Source organism: Xyrauchen texanus, chromosome 24 (assembly GCF_025860055.1).
Source record: "Xyrauchen texanus isolate HMW12.3.18 chromosome 24, RBS_HiC_50CHRs, whole genome shotgun sequence".
Lineage (NCBI taxonomy): Eukaryota > Metazoa > Chordata > Actinopteri > Cypriniformes > Catostomidae > Xyrauchen > Xyrauchen texanus.
The window spans coordinates 38,692,539-38,715,506 of NC_068299.1; the positions used below are offsets into that span (position 1 = coordinate 38,692,539).

Here is a 22,968-nt window from a genome sequence, read left to right on the forward strand (position 1 = left end):
TTATTTCATTTTACATTTTAAATGTATTTCAACTTACAATGTTAACACAGTATTTGAAATTACAATAAACATGTTATTTCAGATTATGGTAAACGTTTGGCACCCTGTGCTGCCATAAATTTACCGGGTTTGTTTTTGAGGTTTTTTACAGTGCAGGTGTTGTGTGCAGTGTTTTTATATAAAAACATTAAAATCTAAATATATTAGATAACGCATATCAATAATTTATATTTGCATTTGTAAATTAATTATTAGTCATTTCTGAACCCCTTCATAAACTCTTAACAATAGGGGGCTTTTGGGGGGGAAACAGCTGTAGTTTAGATTCTCAGCTCATAAATCTCACTTTCTCTTGTTTTCTAAGAATAATTGCTAAAGGGAAGATAACATGTTGTGTCAGTGGCCCTCAGATGCAAAAGTTTTCAAAACCAATTCAGCTTATAATGCTTAGATTTTCCTGCACCTACAATACTGCTTTTGGATTTTTATAGTAAACACTTGCACATGGACAGTTCAGTTTCCAAAACAAAACTCATTTGACAGCTGAGATTGAAACACAGCTGACACATCAGTCTGTTGGCAGCTAAACCGACAGACAGCTGTATGCTACGATCATTACAGTTTGTTTTGCTTTGCTACACTGTTGTCTGTCCATGGATAGGACGATAGCCTGATGTAATTATATTATATAATTATAATCAAGAACTCCTGAAGGCTAATATAAACCATCTGAGTGTCCTGCTGAAAAACAGCTTAAACCAGGTAACACTAAGCTAGCATTATCTGATCTACCAGCTCAACCTGCTGACAAGTGCCAAAAGCCCCTCTTAAACCAGCCCTCAGACCATGATCAGGTGGGTGACCAGCTAAGACCAGCAAACCATCTTAGGCTGGTTTACATTCCCTGTCTTTTCTGCATTACATTCCCTTACACTGTATCGGATTTGTATTTGTGCATACTATGTACATTTTTGTCTTATTGTGTATTTCTATATATATTTATATTTGCTTTTTTTTTGCTTTTTTTTTTTTATCTCTGTCTTGTTGTATTGTTTGTGCACTGGAAGCTTCTGTCACTTCCAGCTGTGATGAAATACATGAAATAACAGCCTAAATGATATGACGCTAACATCAGTTCCCCTTCTGTCACTCACTCAACATTGTGTCGATTGCAGTGACTCAAGGGGTCTCTTCTGAGTGCCCCGCGTACCTCTGAACTTGAGAAAAGGCCAATGTCAAATTGGCAGACAGAATTTGCAAGCCCCGCCCGAGCGGACGAGCGAATGTCAGACAGGTTTTCACTGAGGAGCCGAGAATACGGTTATGGCGCAATACAGTGGTAGAGATAGTGGCGTGGCAAGGGGAACACAGCGTCTCATTCCTTCCATCGGGGAACGGAGTTTACAACAGTAACCATGACGTTCCCCTTCTGTCACTCATTCGACATTGTTTCAATTGTAGTGACACAAGGGGTCCCACTTCAAAACGGCATGCACTAACCCATGTTACGTGACTGCTGAGCCAGGTGCAACCTGTTGTGTGCTAGAAGCAGCTGGGTCGTCTGCATGTAACCCTCCCCAACACCCCCAATAAAAGGTGCCATATACTGCTCTTAGGTTCTTAGCACACGTACGGGAACAGGCGACATGACTTGTATGGGAGCCAGCCGGCCAGCCGCGACTTTTCTCTCTCTACGTTTCTCGTCATAGAGTTAAAAGGGGGGCTATTTCCCGTCCTTTCCCGTTCCTATTCTTTCAGGGGGAAAAGACCCTGCGGAGATCACGACCTGCCCAGACTGGGGAGAGGTAACTTGTTGCTAATACACATAGGGGTTGTCAAGCCACCCGTGGACATGGTGCGGTGGTAGATCCTGCCTGACAAGGGAGGAGTTGCTACAGACATGGCGACTGGGGGGGTAGTGAGGACTGCCCATGGGAGACAGCGTTCCCTTTCCACCATCCGCCAAAGCAGACAAAGAGCTCCTCAGAGCATCTAAAGCCCTGTGTGCGGTCAGTGCAGTAATTATATACATATATATTTATATATATATAATTACTGTATATATACTTTATATCCTTCTGAGCCCCCCGCATGAATGCTGTGTGCATTTTCAATTTCCATTTTTTATTTGTAACTAGTAGCACCTAATTAACATGCAATCAATTATTTAATTTTTTAAATCTACATTAAATAGTTTTCCTAAAAATGTATGTCCACATGTGTGGACAGCAGGACTTAGTTGTGACATTTTAAATAATACCAAGCTATCAAAAGTCAGCTGATTTCCTGTAAAGCTGCTTTGGAACAATGTGTAATGGGAAAAGACAAATAAGAATTATTTGACTTGATTTGACACTTATGTTACAATGTTTTTTGTTGTTTTTGTTTTTTTTACTTTGGCAACACGATCTCAATGTTCTCTCTTTCCTTTGTCAAACAAACAAATGATAGCCAGTGCTGAAGCATATAACCAATAAGAAATTAATATAAATAATTCGAAATAAAATGTTTTGAAATGTATTTCACTACAGATTACAGAATACATGTAAATGTCATTTGTAACGTATTACGTTAGATTACTCAAGGTTAGTAATGTATTCTAAATACTTTGGATTACTTCTTCAGCACTGGTAGATTTTTTTCACTTGTTTTGACAATAAAATCTCTGCCAGTACAATAAGACAAAATACACATGTTAAAAATACATTCTCTGAAAAACCTAAATATCTTATGCGGTGTTGTTTCTAAAACTAGATAAATCAAATTGATCTTGTTTTATGCATTTTTAGATATCTTTACAGGAAAACAATACAAACATTATTATCAAGAATAATATTTTTGCCCTAATATAAAAGTTCTTACTAGAAAAATTAAATTATGATCCAACATGAATTTCCTTGATAAAAAATATGATCATGTCTGGTAACATGTGCATGTAAAATGACTAGAAATAAAATTTTAGCTTAACGTAAAGCTAACAATTTACACAAGGTATATTTCTACTCCAAACGTACTTCTCTGTCTGCTCGTATGAATGTAACACATCATAAGAAAGTGTTTCACCGCTGTTCAAATGCACATTGGATCACATCATTTATATGTATAAATGTTTTCCATCTGAAAGGACTAAATATGAATTGAAACTAAAATGCAAAGTAATCTCCTCAGTAATCAAAATACATTTTGATTGTAACTGTATTCTAATTACCAATTATTTAAATTTTAACTGTAGTGGAATGTAGTTATCATTGTCCCATGTCTGCCAAGCATGTTGAATGGTGCAAACATCATCTGCAGCCTGAAACTGAACTTTTGGTCAGATTTTAGTAGAGAATGCACTTGGTTGCATAGGAAAGCTATAGGATGCTCCCTTGCTCCCTATTTAGTGAATGACGTGCAGTGTGCTGTCTGTCTGTCTGCACTACTCTACAAACAGTTTTAAATGCACCTTATTTTCATCCTAACTCCATATAAAGCCTCTGAAAGAAACATACTTTTTTCTCAATGTAAAACAGCACAGTAAATAGAGGATTTCTAATGAAAAACTAGTGCTATTATCCACAGTAGTGGTCATTGTGTTTAATAGCATGCCGTTTCACGATAAATCGCTCAAATTTAAAAAAATTATTTTCGGGTGAAACTAGAGACTCTAATATTTTTGTTGGCAATTCTCCCAAAGACAAACTCGGCTGTGATCGGCGCCATGTTGTTTTGTCACATGACCCCGTTCGTCGAAGTTTAACCTTTTAACTGCCCAAAGTCTTCTGAACTGGGATCAGACCATTTAAATGACCAAAGTTCAGCCATGCAATTCTATGTGGCGAATGCTAATAGGTTCTTTGACATGTTATCTGTTAGCCAATCGGCTTGCTCACATGTGACAAGACGGAAGATGCCAATCATCTTCCGTCTCTCTCCTTGAGTTTTATTTGAATGCCTCAATTTTTCAGTTAAGCTGGTTCTCTGTGAGTTTTCTCTGAAACCCACCTCCACCCCAGCTTCCACCTGCCTAGATCTGCTACACAGGGATTGTTAATGTTTGATTGTTAATTAAAAAAAAAGGATAGATCTGACACTTAATTGTGACTGGATGAACCGTGATCAAAGACATTGTGAACTGGCAATAAATGCACACCTATGTTCTAGCACCAATATTCTATAATAATGCTTGGCAACCATAAATGACAACATTTAGGATTATGAATTGTATCTTTAATGTTTTGATGCAACAGTTTGAAGTATGATCTGCATTTTATTTAAAACTGAAGTGTGTAGTTTCTGCAATAAAGTATCAAAAATATTTTTTTTTTGGACATGGTTTCATGATATCATGTGTTTTCAATGTAATTAATACTTTGGAGTACCATGTAAAAACAATTATTCTTTAATAAGTTAATCATTTAGACCTATAGTAAATGTCAAGTATGTACTCTAGTACTATGGAACAGTGTGTGCATGCAATCTAATTACACTTTTCTTTTCCTCTGATTTAACTTGTTGTTGCTGTTGTGTTTTCTGTTATTATTTGTCTGATCTTTCAAAGCCAATAACTCGTCTTGTCATCAGACTATTCCGATTTGCATCTGCACGGTTAATAACCATCAATTTATCTCACTCTAACCTAATCAGAATAACCCAATAAGCAGCAAGATCCTTCTCTAACATAAGATTAAAATGTTGTTGTCTTGCAAACTCCCCACCTGGAAGCATTTACATGTTTGCTCTGGAGACTGCTTTCTGATTCAATGGTTCTGCATGTTTGAGGAACTTGCCAAGCATAAACAAAATGCTTCTAGCACCAGACCAAAGCAACATGTTTTGAATGCCACTGAGTAAAGTTTGCATAAATGCTAGCATGCCAACAGGGGTTTGAAAATCCACTTGTGGGTGTGTCGCTGCATTTTAGGATAATTATACCCCTGCCTGCGTCAGCCCCCTCCCAGCGCAGCTCAGCTCGCCTCTGCCCACAGCTCAAACAGTCCAAATGCTGTCAAGGGCCTGTGGGTTTTGCTATATGATAAGTGAGTGCATCAAAGCTGGGAAACACTAGCAGAGATCTATTTACACAGCTCAGACAGGCGGATCTGTACTTCCCCTTCAATTCTGCAGTCTTAACCCTTTCATCTGTACAAGATGCTGCATCACTTTGCCATGAGAAATTCTACACACCAGTGTTTCACAACTGATAGGGCCATGGAAAGTAGGAAAAAACAGCTTGCTCTCAAGAAAACTGCATGACTGTGGTGACATTTTATCAAAATGATATGATATGTTTGTTTGTTTTATCACTGACCACGGCAGTTCAGAGGTGAATTGTCAACTATGTGGCGCAAAAATTCAATTTTCTCCTAAACAGATTAGTTTTTTAGGGTTAATCCTCATGCACTGTTCGGTCATTTTTGACCGAAATCAATTTTGTTTCTTCAAAAAAACTGGTTTCCCCTTATCTGACGGGTACGAGACTTGTTGACTTTTGTCCATTCGATATTTGAACACACACAAAGAAATTGGAGTTGATTCGATCAGAAGTGACCAGACCAGAAGTGGTAGAAAAAAGTGTGCCTGGTCAAAGGTGACCACCATAGGAAATGAATGGGAAAAAATATTTTTGTTTTCATTATTTATTATATAAAATAAAAAAAACAGCCACAATGCAGAAAAAACACACAGACATGAAGGGGTGAGACTATCAAACATTAACCCTTGAGTGCAAAATACAACAACAACAACAACCACCGGCATTCGCCACTAAGTGGCGGTGACGTCACCACGACGCTTGTGCCAGGCTATGTGCACGTTAAGGCTACGTGAAGTGTCGAACGCCCGCTGGCAGGAGGTCACGGGACAGATCCAACAGGTGACACGGGTTGAATGACTGAGATGACTGGCTGATGCACCACCTGTGCCCCCTACTGTGCCAACTTGCTGTGCTTTAGCCACCCTGCGCTCTGCTCGTGGTTGTGAGCATCGCTCCTCTGCCCTCCGTTGTTGTTGGAGGGCGACTGCCTCCAACTGGCCAGCAGCATCCTTCACAAGCCTCCTCCAAAGAGGCCGATGTTGACACTGCTGGTACTAGTCATCGACAAGTACACTCAGCTCCACATCCTCCTGTACCACATCACTCCATCTTTTCTCCAGCCCGTGCTGTGCCCGCTTCGCCCCCTCTATCCGGCCTAACAAAAACTGTTTAGGCATGCGGTGGCCAGGCATGCGGTCTACATGACCCAGCCAACGCAACCTTGCCTTGCCGGAGGAGCTCACCGATGGGACTTTGTCCACATCTTTCAAAGAGTTGTGAGCTCCTCACACAATCCAGCCTGGTTAAACCCAGGATGGATCTTAGGCAGGCCAGCCTAAATGTTTCTAACCGGCGATGATGTTCCTTTAGGGGGGTCCATGTCTCGTAAGCATAGAGAAGGGAGGGAATGACCGTGGCCGAGAGTACCTGAAGCTTTGTGCGGAGCGACAAACCGGGTAGCTTCCACACAGCGTTACGCAACCGATGAAAAGATAATGCCTCTCGACTGATTCGGAGTGAGACCTCTGATGTCAAACCGGAGCTGGTCATAAGCACACTTCTCAGGTATGGAAAAATGCTAAATGCTCTCTCCACAACTGCCCCATCACCAATTGGGAGCTGTGGGGGTGGAGTGTCTGATGGTACATAATACACAGGAAGGTGCTTAGTTTTGGTTGGGCTGATGGTAAGCTCCAGTGGCAAGCTCCAGGTTCATCAGCAGCACCCCCAACTCCTCCTCTGAGTGAGCAGCAATCACCAGATCATCAGCATACATAATATGGTTGACCAATAGTGGTCGATCAACCTCCCATTATATCTGTACCAGATGGAAATTCCTCCAGTACAGCCATCGAAGGCTTCACGAACCACGTGGTCGAAATAGATATTAAATATAATGCAAAATACAAACACACACTCACACACACAAAACTGAACTAGTCAAACTATAAAACTGAATTTTCTTTCTTCTTTTTTTAAAATAAATAAATAAATCAACCACAATTCAGAACCGCAAAATGAATTGGTGAGACCATGACACATTTACAATGCTGAACACACACACACACACACACACACACACACACACACACACACACACACACACACACACACACACACACACACACACATTCATCTTGTTACAACCAGGGATAAATTATTACTTGTTATTCTACTCATTTCAGGTATGCAAAAACTGAAAAAAAAGTTTACCTCAAACAAATCAAACTAAATGCTAAACTTTGACAAAAGTAGTCTTTTATAATGTTTAAATCTATATCTAAATGCAGAACTTGTGACAAAATCTAGAAATCATCTTCTCTTCAACCAGGGATAAATAATTAGCTCTCTGCAGCCATCTAGTGTTTATACTTGAAATTTCAACTGGTTTTTATTTATTTTTAATGGAGAGCACATTTTGTTTCTTGAGACTTTAAGACTTTAAGGATTGTTTCAGTATTTGAGAAAATATTCATAAGAAAACAAAAAAAAAGTCAATTTTCATGCTCAAGCTCAAATATGAAAATAAATTAGTAAATAAAATAAAAAAGGTCTGAATACTGAAAGCTAGTAAATGCATTTAGTTATGTATTGAAATGTAAAGGTTTAAGAACCAGGCATTGAAAAATCCATATTGATCAACAACTATTATCACTTACCCCTCCCCCACCCCATAAATGCCTATGGTGGTTAAGGCCTTAGTTAGGACAGCAAAATGTTAGTTAGGAGAAAACGTCCTGGTTACTTCCGTAACCTTCATTCCCTGATGGAGGGAACGAGACATTGTGTCGATGAAGTTACACTAGTGGTCACTCTTGGGAGCCTGAGACACCTCTGATCTTTGATAAAATGCCAATGGGAATTGGCGAGTGGTATTTGCTTGCCACTCCCCCAAACATACAAGTATAAAGGAGCTGGCGTGCATACCAGTCATTCAGGTTTTGTGCTGAGGAGCCGAGACTAAGGTCCCAGCCATTTCAGCAGGTAGTCCAGCATTGTGGCAGGAGGGACAAGGACAGAGAGAGGGGGAGGGGGAATTTTGAGTCCGCCACACTCCTGGTAGAATGGGCTCGTAGCCCTGCGGGAGGCGGCACATGCTGGGCATGGTATGCCATAGCTATGTCATCAATGATCCAGTGGACGATCCTCTACTTGGAGACAGCACTTCCGTTCCACTGTCCGCCAAAGCAGGACACGTGAGAGTAGCCTGGACCGAAGTCCAGGCACCTTTTTCTGACAGAGAACGCTTGCAGTTCACCTACCCTCTTGATTGAGGTGAGCACCGACAAGAGGGCAGTTTTCAGAGAGAGTGCCTTAAGCTCAGCTGACTCTTAGGGCTCAAAGGTGGCCCCTTGTAAGCCTTTCAGGACTACAGAGAGGTCCCACGAGGGAACAAGGCACGGTCTGGAGGGATTCAACCTCCTGGCGCCTCTCAGGAACCTGGTCAGATCAGGTCGTGCTTTCCTAAGGACTTACTGCCCACTGTGTCGTGGTGTGCAGCTATAGTGGCTACATACACCTTCAAGGTGAGGGTGACATCTGTCTCTCCAACCTCTCCTGTAGGAAGGAAAGCACCAACCTGACTGCGCATCTCTGGGGGTCATCGCATCAGGAAGAACAACACTTTGCGAACAGATGCCACTTCAAGGCATACAGGCACCTCGTAGAGGGGGCCCTAGCCTGAGTTATCATGTCGACCACGGCGGGTGGTAGGCCACTTAGGTCTTCCACGTCCCGTCCAGGGGCCAGACGTGGAGGTTCCAGAGGTCTGGTCGCGGGTGCCAGATGGTGCCGAGTCCCTGAAAAGAAGGTCCTTCCTCAGGGGAGTTTGCCAGGGAGGGGCTGATGCTAGGAGCGTGAGCTTTGAGAACAAAATGTGGGTGGGCCAGTTGGGTGCTACTAGGACAACCTGTTCCTCATCCTCCCTGACCTTGCACAGGGTCTGTGCAAGTAGGCTCACTGGGGGACACGCATATTTGTGCAGTCCAGGGGGCCAGCTGTGTGCCAGTGCATCTATACTGAGGGGTGCCTCAGTCAGGGAGTACCAAAGCGGGCAGTGGGAGGATTCTGGGGAGGCGAACAGGTCTACCTGTGAATGCCCGAATCGACTTCATATCAGCTTGACCACCTGAGGGTTGAGTCTCCACTCTCCCATGCGGGTAACCTGTCTTGACAGCATGTCCGCTGTAGTGTTGAGGTCTCCCGGGATGTGAGTGGCTAGCAGCGACATGAGGTGCTGCTGACTCCAGAGGAGGAGATGGCGGGCAAGTTGTGACATACAACGGGAGCGTAAACCGCCTTGACGGTTGATGTACACTACCATTGTTATGTTGTCTGTCCGAGCCAAGACATGCTTGCACTGGATCAACGGCCGGAACCTCTTCATGGCGAGCAGTATTGCCAACAACTCAAGGCAGTTGATGTGCCAACGCAGCCACGGCCATCAAGGACGCGAATGCCCACTTCCCTTAACAGGGCAAGGGCTGCCTCTGCGATCTTCCTGAAGACTCGAGGAGACAGAGACAGGCCGAATGGGAGGACTTTATACTGGTACGCCCGACCTCCAAACACAAATCACAGGAAGGGTTTGTGCCGAGGTTGAATCGAGACGTGGAAGTACGTGTCCTTCAGGTCTACCGTGGCGAATCAATCTCGATGCCGGACGCTCGCTAGAATGCGTCTTTGCATCAGATTCAGTAATCACAAATCCATTGTGGCAGGATGGAGCCAGAGAGGCCACATTGACAGGGCTTGGGCCCTGTGGCCGTGCTAAGTCGAGAGACATCAAAGCACTTACCTGACTCCTGATACCCAGCAGCGGATCGGTCGAGGAGGGGGGAGGAGGTGCTTTGTCCCCATGGTCCGTCGAAACCGTCTGGGTGTGGGTGTGTCCCATTAAGCACCCCCAGTGCTAGCTGCGCTGGCCTCATAACCGTAGGTAGAACCGAAAGCAAGCCGCGACTGCAATGTAGTCATGGTCATGTCCTCGCAATGACGACATGACGCATCCATGAAGGATGACTTCGGCAGTGGGCAGTGCCCAGGCACAAAGACAGCGATCGTGGCCATCTAAAGTTGAGAGATAATGACCGCACCCAGTAATAACACACAAATGTTAGGGCATCTTTAAAAAGACGTGTCTTTAAAAGGACGTTGCATTGTGTGCCGCTCTTTTAGAATATACTGTTTTAGGTTTGAAAAAATACTCTTTTAGAATATACTCTGGTTCTGCCGAAGCCCCCAGGGGCAATCTCTGCAGTGCACTGTTGCAGAGAGGGGAGAAAGCCGCTGTAATGTGCCGTAAGGATACAGCAGAGGTGAATGGAAGCCGTGGGAAATGCAGCTGTGTGAACATCGACCGCTCTGCTCCAAAGAGAAAATCTGAATGAGCGGTATGCACGCCAGCTCCTTTATACCCATATGTTTGGGGGAGTGGCATGCAAATACCACTCGTCAATTCCCATTGGCCTTTTATCAAAGATCAGAGGTGTCTCGGGCTCACAAGTGTGACCCCTAGTGTAACTTCATTGACACAACGTTGAGTGAGTGACTGATAGGGAACCCTGTATCCCATGTATTCCCATATCTTTTGCTGTTGATATCAAAGGCTGAACACCCAATCAAACTCTAAGATATGTTGGCACAAATGTAGTATAAGTCACTTGATGTCCAATGTAAAATCTCTTGTTAATCAAGAGTGAAAATTAAAGTGTCTTGCACAGTGCTTCATAAATAAAGTTTAGCAAGCACAAACATAGCCAATACCAGGTGTGTAACACTTACTTAACACTTGGGAGCCATGTTAATGTGACTGGATCAAATATTAATGATATAGACAGTCAAACCATATTGTGGTAAATCATTTGTTTAAAATAAATGGCACATGGTTTGATATTTTATTATCTAATGCAATTGAATGTATAAATGTTTCAATTGTTGTTTTACTGTCTAAATAAATTCGAGGGCCACTGTATATTCCATTTCAATATTTTTTGTGACATAAATTTGTTTAGATATATATATATATATTAGATTTATGCAGTATCAATGAAAATCATAGATAATAAAATATGTAATATATTCCATATATCAAATTAATATTAATAATAAATCCCAAAATCATATCAGAGGGTTATTTCATTTGATTCGTTAGCATGTTAGTAATGAGAACTTAGTTATGACTAATAAGTGAAGTGATTTGCAAGTAATTAATTGTATATATTCACATATAGCTCAGTGACTCATAATTGTTGTGCCATGAGATACTTTCATTTCTGTCAAACACCTGTTGCCTTTTTAACTGTGAACTTTAATGCAGCAAACGATTTCAAAGTGAATGTTTTTACCAACTTTGCTACCCCAAAAATCTAAACCATATGCTGGAATTGGAAGTAAAAGACTAATTCAACACTTTATACTCAAATATATAGGTACATTTATATCATCTTAAATGGAGACACGGTCAATCCTGAAAAAAACTGAGAACAAAGTCTGTCAAATTAAATGTGACACTTAATCCACTTGCTTTTTCTTTTTTTCATTTTTTTTTTTTTCATTTAGAGCACAGAACACCGGCTTTTTTCTCATTTGGCCACTTACCTTTCCTAAGGTCCTGTGTGGTTGTTCCAAGGCCATCTGTGTGTTTGTGTTGGTTGTACAGATAGGTTTCTGTGCTGGCATTCCTGTGCCCTCTGTGTTTCACTTCACATGATTGAAAGTGTAGAGCTGTGATAACTCTGGGGTCTTGTATGCTTCCATTTATAGAGCCAAAAAAAAAAAAAGGAAAACATAAGACACAAATAGACTGCAGACAGCTGGGAGCCCCTCCAGGCTCTTATGACAACAATAACCACTAGATCGTCATCGATGATGACTGGATGAACTTCTTCTGGAATCATCACAGACCGTATCATTGAAAATGCTGAAGAAGAAAAAGGGTGAATGTGTAATTCGTGTTACTGTATTGTTTTATCTTTGTTTCACATTATTTTATTTGCTTCCTGCAGTTTGTACCCAAATATAATGCCTTCCCTATGGCAAAATATGTAAATTTTTTATTTTTGGATTAAGATTTATTATTTTGAGATAATGACCTACTGACTAAACATATGCATTACCTTCTTACTTAACAAATAAATAAATGGACATAAAAATGTTTTCAGTAGAAACTATTGTAACAATTTACATCCATGTACTCTTTGTTAAAGTTATAGATCACCCAAAAATGAAAATGATCTCATCATTTACTCACCCTCATGCATCCTAGATGTGTATTACTTTCTTTCTTCTGCAGAACACACATTAAGATTTTAGAAGAATATCTCAGTTCTGTAGGTCCATACAATGCAATTGAATGGTAACCAGAACTTTGAAGCTCAAAGAAGCACATAAAGGCAGCACAAGAGTAATCCATAATACTCCAGTGGTTTAATTCAAAAAGCCATATGATAGGTGTGGGTGAGAAACTTTTTTTTATTTTTATTATTACTATAACTCTCCCCATTCATTTTAACATTTCACAATCTATTTGTTTTTGTTTTTGGCTATTCAAATTTGTTCATGCATATTGCCACCTACTGGACATATTGCTTCATTCACCAGGCTTTATTATATGATATATGCTGTGAATGAGCGTGAAGATCTGAAAAGTGTTTTTACAGAGAACTTTAGGTAACTAGGACTAGTTAAATTGGGACAGCACTAAGAGTAGCACCATTATTTTGACATCAATGTGACCAGTAAATTGACAACACAAGTGAGTCAAGACATTCTAGAATATAGAATATTTTAAAAAAAGTGGACTGTAGAAAAATGACAATCCCTCCTTTTTAATCTCATTTTTAAAGTCTATTTGTGCTGCATGAAAAAATGTGAATTTTTTACTGCATGTTGCTATAACTGCATTTAGATTATTTATAATTAGTTGAGGTGCAATTTAATTACAAAGTTAGCTACTGTAATATACAGTATTCTTTATCTAGTATTCTCTATCTGTCTTTATCTACTCCGCACTTAAGTATGTGATACAATGCACTTATTATATAGACATGTGTTGTTGCATTGTACATTTAAAGTACCTGCATTTAATGGCATTTGTAGTTTTACCGTTAACCTTACCCATAAACTATCCCTAACAAAACCATTACCCTAAAACCTAACTCTAACCCCTAACCCTACCCCTACCCCTGCTTCTAAACCTACCTTTCCCTCAACCTCAATAGCAGCAAATCTGAATCTTGTGAGAATATTACAGAACAGCATGGTCAGGGTTCCCATGCATACTAGTTTTCCAGTCATGGAAAATTAGAAAAATACTAAAATATGAAATATCCTAGAAAATATTTGTATATAATAAAATGGTTTGACTGTGTTGCTAGCAAGGTTTCCATTACATGTACAAAAACATGGAAACAATTTGAACTCGGAATTGGGCTGTGTTCCATTTCAAATTTGTATCCCCTTCCCTCGCAAACTTCACTCAATATGCATATATTCCGCAAGGGTCCACTACTGGGAGGTCAGCAGGGACTTGAGTCACGTCAAGGCAAGATGTGCAGGATCTGATTCTTCACTGCCAAGAACTGCTGGGCGAAGTCCTCAACAGTGTCGCCGAAAATTCCAATCTGGGAAATGGGTGCATTGTCAGCATCCCTCATCTCGACCAGATTCAGCCACAGGGGGCGTTCCTGGACCACCAAAGTGGACATCGCCTGCCCAAGCCCTCGCGTTGTGACCTTCGTCGCCTAGAGTGGGAGGTCGGTCGCTGAGCACAGCTCCTGCAGCACATCAGGATCAGGACTACCCACATACAGTTCTTTTAGTGCCTTGGCCTGGTGTACCTGCAGGATGACCATGGCATGCATGGCGGAGGCGGCCTGTCCAGTGGCTTTGGTCGCCAGAGATGATGTAGTGCTACAGGCTCTGGAGGAGAATGCCGGTCGATCCCGCCAGGTGGCAGTGTTTTGTGGGCACAGGTGCATTGCAAACCTCTTATCCACCTCAGGGACCTTCGTGTACCCATGGACTGCCCCGCAGTCTAGGGTAGTGAGAGCAGATGAACCCGGAAGTCTGTTTCGGGCAGTGAAAGGTGCCCTCCACGACCTCGTCAGTTCGTCGTGCACCTCCGGGAAGAAAGGGACCGGGCCGTGAGCATTGCCCTGAACAGAGGAACCAATCATCAAGCCGCTCAGAGGAGGGTGGAGGGTTCCAGTCCATCCCGATGCAAACGGCGGCCCGGGCAAGCATGGCGGTCAGCTCTGTGTCAGCCTCAGACTGGGTGGGCAGATCCGAAGGTGGTAGCACAGTTGAGTCATCGGCGTACAACATCACCAGTGCACTCTCCGATGCAGCGATTGAAGCCTCATCCTGCTCGCAGGCCACGAAAGAGACGTCATGCTGGCCGTGAGAAGGGCTGGTCTCATTTTGTGACCGGATGGGAGCAAACGAGTGTGCTGGGGAACTTGAGGTCTGTAGGGAATTACCTGGTGAAACCGCTCATTGAACTCCCGAAATCGCCTTCAGCGCCAGATGGGCCAGCCTCATTCCCATTTGTAGAAGGAGCTGCGCGGGGGGTGGCTAGAGTGCCTTTCCTGCGAAAGAAGGAAAGCTGCGACCGCAACGTTGCCATGGTCATATTCTCGCAATGAGAACATGAACCATCCACAAATGCTGCCTCAGTGTGATCGCTGCCCAGAAACGTGAGGCAGCGCCTGTGGCCGTCGGAAGAGGAGAGATAACGACCGTATCCAGGAAACACACAAAGACAGAAAGGCATCTTTATTTTTAAAAAGACGTTCGACGTCAATGTGTGTGCTCTAATAGAGACAATATCCTCTTTAGTAGGAATATACACTCTTTTAGCTCTGTCGAAGCGCTCAGGGGCGAAATCTGATCTCGATGTGCAGAAGACAGAAAACCGCTGGAAATGCGTCGTATATCCAACAGCATTCGCTTCTTAAGGGGTGAATCAGTAGTATTCAGCTCGCTGATAGTACAACCGCTTGGCTCAGAAAAAAATCTGAATGGAATTGCATTCCAGCTCCTTTTATACTCGTATGTCCAAGGGAGTGGCATGCAAATTCCAATCGCCAAGTCTCATTGGCCTTTTCTCAAAGAATGGGAGGTGTTTGGGGCTCTCAAGAGTGACCCCTAGTGTCACTACATCGAAACAACGTCTAGTGATTGACAGAAGGGGAACCTAAATATCTTATGCGGTGTAGTTTCTGAAACAAGATTAATCAAATTGATATTTTTGGGGGGGATTTTGAGATATTTTTACAGGAAAACAATACAAAAATTATTATCAAGTATATGATATTTATGAAGGATTATTTATATTACTTCTGCTCCAAATTGACTTTAAACTTACTTCAAACTTCCTTCTCTGACTGCTCATATGAATGTAACACATCATAAGAAAGTGTTTCACCGCTGTTCAAATGCACTTTGGATCACATCATTTATATGTATAAATGTTTTCCATCTGAAAGGACTAAATATTAAATGAAACAAATGACAATAAAATGCAAAGTAATCTCTTCAGTAATCAAAATAATTTTTAAATGTAACTGTATTTTAATTACCAATTATTTAAATTGTAACTGTAGTGGAATACAGTTACTTGTATTTTGGATTTAAATATGTAATCCCATTACATGCAGGCTATTAAGGCTTTCGGTGCACTGCTCTGCTGAGCACTGTGTCTCAGTATGCTGCGTTCGTTATTTTAGTTTTTTGTTTAATGCTTATTGTTAAATGTTTGTTTATGGCTCGTGTAAAAGTGGAAGGATGACTGCCTGGAAAGATCTACTCCCGGTTTTGATACCGTGGATTATTGGCTTGTTTGGATCATGTTTGGAGATGCAATCTCCTATCGCAGGTGGAAGTTGGAGTTTGGATGTGGGTGGTGCAAATCACCGCTCGCACACTTGTACAGCCGAAAGACTTTGCCTGAGATAAATTCAAAGATGTCTCAGGAGATGATAACAAGTCACTTTCATAGCTTGATGGTGGAAAACATACCACAGGAGATGATTAGATCGAAATGCAAAAAACGAGGAAGGAGAGGTGGCATTTGGAACCACCTACGACAGAGATTTATAATTAATTATACATAATGTTGTGTATATGATACCAGTGTATAAGACCAAACTTAAAAGAGGCAAACTGGAAAAGAAAGCAATTAGACTGTAGTCGAATGAGAGTAGAGAAGAACTGAGAGCAGGTTTTGATTGGACACATGGGGAAATTTTTCATGAAGGTTCACTAGATGAAAAGACTGCAGTAATACATGATTTTATAAATTTTTGTTTACTTCTGGTTATACCTACAAAGGAGATTGAAGTTTATCCAAATAATAAATCATATTTGACTAAACATATTAAGGAAGTTATGAATCAAAGGAAAGTAGCATTTAAAAATAAGGACTTTAGAGTAAAAGATTCATTTAGCATTTAGAAGAAGCCTTCAGTGTTAAAAAATAGTCTGGGATACCATGAACACAATGACAGGATTGATTTGCCAATTCATTCAACACCTTTTTTACTAGATTTGAACCTTCAGGTAATTATGTCAAATGTAATGAACCGGTGAACACAGTTGTATTTTCTCTTTCAGAGAGGATTGATATTGATGTTGCAGATGTCAGGATGACATTTCAATCTACAAATAAGAGGAAAGCTGTCGGACCGGATGGACATAGTCGGTGTCTCATAAAGAATTTTGCATGAGCTGGCTCTAGTGTGGTAACCACTGATCTATGATCTATATATATAACTGGATAGCTCATGACGTCACAACAGTGAAGCTACTGCGCCGCCATCTTGGTATTCCCTAACATTCTGTACTTCTATGTGTCTCAATGGGAAATCGTCTGTTTTGGTGAGTAATTTGTACCCATCCAGTCACATTAAAACACATTTCTTATGTCTGCATACACTGTATCACAATGCAATCTTCCTAAATATGTAATTCATTATTTATTTTGACTTTAATTTCCCCCCCCTGCTTATTCTAAATGTGAGCGTGTTATGTTACTCTTTATTGCAGCAGCATTACGTTCAGCGGCGCACGTGTTTCAATAGAAACAAGTTTAAGAAACTGAGGTAAGATATCAGTAGACATTTTCAAACATATTTTTTGCAGGCTTTAAAGTTTTTATTCTGAATACATAATTATGTTTTGTAGCTTTTGTTTACGTTGAACGTGCATTGTGGTTATTTTCTTAGGATAAATGAATATTAGCTATGCAGCTAACGTTAACTTAGTGAGTTATAGGCCCTACTGTTATTCTTTGTGGTTATTTTCCTAAGTCAGCTTTTTTAGTCAAGTTGAATATCTAATTGCAGATCAACACCGGTTACATATGATAAATATAATGTGGGTTTTCATTAATTCTCTGTGTGATTTGTACTTTTTGCAGTGCAGGCCTGAATACGGTCCAGCTCACGGGCATCATTTATAAAGTGATCAAACTTAGGTAAAGTTGCTTTTTATATTCAGCCTAGCATATTTGCGGAGTTCGCGTTCAATATCTCATGAGCTGAATATTGTTACTACACAAATAACATTGTTTTAATATTTTAATCTCCTCAAAACGAGCTTTCCTTCGGGTTTGCACTTTGCAGATGGTCCCTTTTTAGCAGCCTGCGCATAGAGATCAATGTATTTTGTCCAGTGCGAAGGAAAGATCGTTTTGAGGAAATTTATGTTGTAGCTTCTGGTGTTTTATCTGTAGTTATATGTGATAGGTGTTGTGTGTAGCAACAACGTTTAGTTCACGAGTTATTGAACGCGGAAGTCCGCGAATGTGCGAATATAAAACCAACTTTACCTAAGTAGTGATCAATTGGAATAGACGAGGAGCAGGGCAGGACTGGTAATCTGGACTACCGGACATTTTTCCGGTGGACCGACAAACTTTGGGGCCGATCAGGGTGGACTGGCCATCGGGAGAACCGAGCGGGTCGCTGTGTCGGCCGCGATAATCTAAAACGAGCCGCCGCGTTAGCGAACACTACCCCCCCCCAACAACTTTTTGACAGTTATGTGAAATCCCGGGCCGATTTCTCTTTCCAGTCCAGCCCTGAAAAGGTGCACATGGATATTGTTGAAGTTAAACAAGGTAAATTTGCCGTTTGGATTTCAATAAACATCGCACTGAATGCTAGATAAAACTGGAATTGGTTTGCAACAGGAGGAAAAGCTGTATGAGGAGTCAGCCTGGCTTCAATGAAGAGCTGTTTTAACAGAGTAAAAAATATTATACTGTCTGTTTTTATTTGCAATGAAGATACTTTTGCAACATGCAGTATAAGTCTCATAAAATTACTGTGTTTCAGATAGTTATAACATTTAATATTAAAAGAAAAGTTGACCCAAATATGTAAATTCTGTCATCATACTCCACCTCATGTCCTTCCAAATCCATGTGACTCTTTTGCAGAACCCCCAAAAGTGTATTTTGTATTCCATATAATGAAAGTAAATGGTGAGCAAAATAGCTTGTTTTGGTCACCAGTGGCTTTCATTATATGAACAAAAACATTTTTTTAAATGTCATCATTTGTGTTCCACAGAAAAAGTCATACAGGTTTGGAAGGACATGAGGTTGAGCAAATAGCTGTGCGTAAGGTCTTAAGTTGGGGTATAAAGTTCAAGGCTTCGTAACTACTAGTTAGTTTGCAACTAAGTTGGTGCTTAATTTGGTTGCTCCACCTGTTGTTTAAGTCAATTTTTTTTATGTACTTGGAAGCTTTTGTTATTGAACAAATAAATATGTATGATTTCCTTGAGTGTGCATATGTCAATAAACCTATTTCTGATTATGATTTAAAATATCAGGGGATTGTTGAAATAATTAAATGCTCACAAGCTGGTATGTACATGTTCCAGAAATGAATGCAAATGGATAATTCCATTAAGTAAAGGTAAATTAATGTGTGTGTGTGTGTGTGTGTGTGTGTGTGTGTGTGTGTGTGTGTGTATATATATACACACACACATACTACATATGAACTTGTGTGTGTATACTATGCTACATTTGTTGGTTCTGGATTTATTCTAAGAGGTACTGTCTAGTTACAATATCAACACAAAGCTAGTCGTTTTTATTAACTTTAAAATTTGTTGATGTGCATGCACCCCCCCTAAATTAGTTCACATTTACTATATAATCTAGTCAAAAATGGTTAATAATGTTGGCAAATTATGCAGATGTATAATTTGTCAACATTATGAACAATGAGTATCAACAGATTTAAACTATGAAGGCAGAGAAACATTGCATCCTGTAACAATCTGCAGATGGATAACTTTGCTTTAAAAAGGGGTATTAATACACTTTGGTGTTGTATTTTTACTGTTGATTATTAAAGATTATGATCGTTATGGACACTCTACATGGGGATAACGACTAATGTGTGCTTAATATGTACATAGTCATAAATTACAACCTGTGGGCACTTTAGCCGCATCCTTAAGTGAGTGTTGTTTCGCGGTTAAACGCTGCACATGCCCTCTGTCGGTAGGGAATAGTAAGATGGCCACCAGAGCACTTCCGGTAGCTTCACCTACTGCTGGCAGTTTAGAATTCTATGAGCTATCCAGTTATATATTTAGATCAGTGGTGGTAACCCATTTTTCACTCTTCTATAGACACGCATACTGTTCCTATGTTATGGAAAACTTCATACATAAAACATTACATAAAATCCCATGTCCAAATGAATGCAATGATTACAGACCTATAGCCCTTACTTCAGTAATTATGAAATATTTAGAAAGAATATAATATAATGTCAATTTGAATACAAGCAAGGTTACAGTACAGAAGAAGCAGTGGCTGTTCTGGTGCTTATTGTTTCTAAACATTTAGAAAAAACCTAATACCTGTGCAAGAACCCTCTTTATAGATTTTTCCTCTGCGTTCAGCACAATTCAAGCTGACATCTCAGAGTCAAAACTTGAACGGTTGGGTGTAAATCCATATATGATTCAGTGATATACTTCTATTCTCACAAATAGAGTCCAAATAGTTAAAGTGAACAAAACCTTGTCATCGGCAGTTAAAACTAATGTTGGAGCACCGCAGGGCTGCGTTATTTCTGCCATGTTTTTTACCTTGTACACAGACAGGTCTAGTCAATACATCTTAAAGTGCTCTGATGATACTGTGTTACTATCTGTGTTACATGACTCAGAGAGCCCTGGATTGCACCAACAGGGGGTAACTAATTTGGTAGAGTGGTGTGACAACAATTCCCTTTTTATGAATATAAAACAAGCTGAAGAGATTGTATTTAGGTCAACAGCCGATGCTTACACCGCATGTTGTTCTACATAATGAAACTATCAGACAGGTAGGGACATATAAATACCTCGGCGTAATGATAGATAATATGCTATCGTGGAAAGACAATAAGGCAGAGAATTTATTTCCTTCCACGTTTTAGGTCCTTCAGAGCAAGAAAACAGATTCTGTTATTATTCTTTATGTCATGAGTGTTTTATAGTATTGTAATTCCATATGGTACATGAACCTGTCTGTTAGTTTAAAAACAAAGCTGTTGAACCAAATAAAAATGTGTTAAAAGATTGAAGGTCAGCCTCTTGAAAATGTATATGAACTGCCCTATTAAAAAAACCTTTTAAGGTTGGCCAATAATATTGTTTCTGAACATAATCATGTGCTGCACAATGAATTTGTACTTTTACTATCTAACCGTCGCTACAAGGTACCAAGATTTAATCGAGTGAGATGTAATGTGTATTTTTTTTCCTTTTTTTATGTGCTTGTAAAGGTATAGTGATTTATGTAATAATAATTGTGAATGAACATACAGTTCTTACAGTATATAGTTTTCAGCATCAAAGGCAATTTGTGAGGGTCAGCAAAAGTGTGCCAGTACTCCAAATTTACTTTGAACAATTGATGGACTCAAAGACAGAATTGACTGTCTCAGGATGCCATATCAGTGCTACTTAGGCTCCTTGGGATTAAGAAAAAGTATGGCTCGGGTCCTCAAATTGAGGTGCTTGTGTTTCTGTATTGGCAAGGGCATGGGGAAACTTACAGTGTTGTGTCTCATGTGTTCTCCATGCCAAAGACCAGCGTCTTTCAGACTGTCCATTCTATTGCTGCCAAAGTTGTAGCTCTTCGGAGAAAGTGTTGTTATTTTTCTAAGTCTGAGGACCTTGATCAAGTTGGTGATGGATTTGCCAGACTAGGTCAGTTACTCAAAATGTGTGTAGGAGCCATTGATGGGTGTCATGTCACAATACAAAAAACCTGTAGGACCAGACTCACAGGACTACTTCAGTCAAATTTATTCAATTCAGTTACAGGCCATTTGGGATAACCGTGGATTTTTTCTGGACACTTTTGTTGGGTATCCAGGATCAGTACAAGACACAAGAGTACTGAAAAACAGCTCTGTGTACACACAGCGTCTCTAACCACCAGCATGATACTTCATTCTTGGAGATGGTGGTTACAAATGCATGGAAAATCCAATCTGCATTCTTACACCATACAAAAAACCTGTACAAAGTGCAGTAGATGGATGTTTTAATACTCATGTTTCCAAAGCCAGGTGTGTAATTGAGAGAGCATTTGGATGATTGAAACACGGTGGTGTAGTATCTTCTACAAGGACCTTGAAGTGGACACACATTTATTCCCTGACATCATCACATGTTGTGCTGTACTGCATATCATATATCTTGAGGTTGGGGACTTGGATCCTGAGCCAGAGGCAGAAAGGGACAATTTGGGACCACCTCAATATATGGTTCCTGAGAAACAGACTCGCTCACCAGATCTCAGCACCCAGACAACAACTACGTGACCATGACTACTTATAGACATTTATACTTAAAATCATACAGGCTGGCATTTGTTTGTAACTTCTTGACTCTGCTCTCCCACCCTTACCTCTCCCCCTGTATAATCCTGTAATGGTATGTAAACATTTAAATGTATAAAACTACAGTGTCATAAATATTTTAACTAAAAAATATTTATTTGACATATTTTTTGGTTTATTAAATAAAACAAGTAGTTAAATGTATAAAACTGCATTATTGAAGGAAAAACCTTTTACAATTATGTACACAGTTTAAGGTAAAAACATGATATACCAGCAGTTTTTGACAATTCTTTTCTTTATTAAAAATGAATAATAATGATCAAAAACAAAAAATTATTATGTAAAAAAGAACAGCAATGATCATGCAAACAAATAAAATCCCTAAAGGGAAAAACACCTGAAATATCCCTTAAATTATATTAACAAATAAATGAACACAACTGTGAACACTGCACATATATGTATATATAAATTGGCAGTTTAATTAATAAGTATTGTAACACTAATGTCTTGTATTGTCAGTCAACCTCTGTAAGTTCTACCTCTCTAAGAGGTGGTCAGTCTGGGCTTGGGTGATGGGGTGTGGCTGTTGATGCCTGGGGTGGTATGGCTGTTGATGGCTGGGGGGGGTGTGGCTGTTGATGTTGGTGGCTGAGGGGGTGTGGCTGTTTATGTTGGTGGCTGAGGGGGTGTGGCTGTTGATGGCTGGGGTGGTGTGGCTGTTGATGTTAATGGATGAGGGGGTGTGGCTGTTGATGTTAATGGTTGAGGGGGTGTGGCTGTTTATGTTGGTGGCTGAGGGGGTGTGGCTGTTGATGTTAATGGATGAGGGGGTGTGGCTGTTGATGGCTGGGGGAGTGTGTAGCTGTTGATGTTGGTGGCTGGGGGTGTGGCTGTTGGTGGCGTGGCTGTTGATATTGATGGCTGGGGTGGTGTGTTTGTTGATAGCTGGGGGGTGTGGCTGCTGATATTGGTGGCTGAGGGGGTGTAACTGTTGATAGCTGGGGGTGTGTGGCTGTTGATGTTGGTGGCTGAGGGGGTGTGGCTGCTGATGTTGGTGGCTGAGGGGGTGTAACTGTTGAT

At 40.6% G+C, this 22,968-nt stretch overlaps 1 protein-coding gene across 3 annotated transcripts in view; it reads right to left on the minus strand.

Annotated features, from left to right (window-relative positions):
- Positions 1–11,741, minus strand: part of mlip (muscular LMNA-interacting protein) — an 86,909-nt gene extending 75,168 nt beyond the window's left edge. For all 3 annotated transcript variants that reach the window (XM_052089685.1, XM_052089684.1, XM_052089683.1), the window contains exon 1: positions 11,618–11,741. In XM_052089685.1, coding sequence (XP_051945645.1) covers positions 11,618–11,698 — 81 coding nt within the window. In that variant the 5' untranslated portion in view covers positions 11,699–11,741. The remainder of the gene's footprint in view (positions 1–11,617) is intronic.
- Between the last annotated feature and the right edge of the window lie 11,227 nt (positions 11,742–22,968).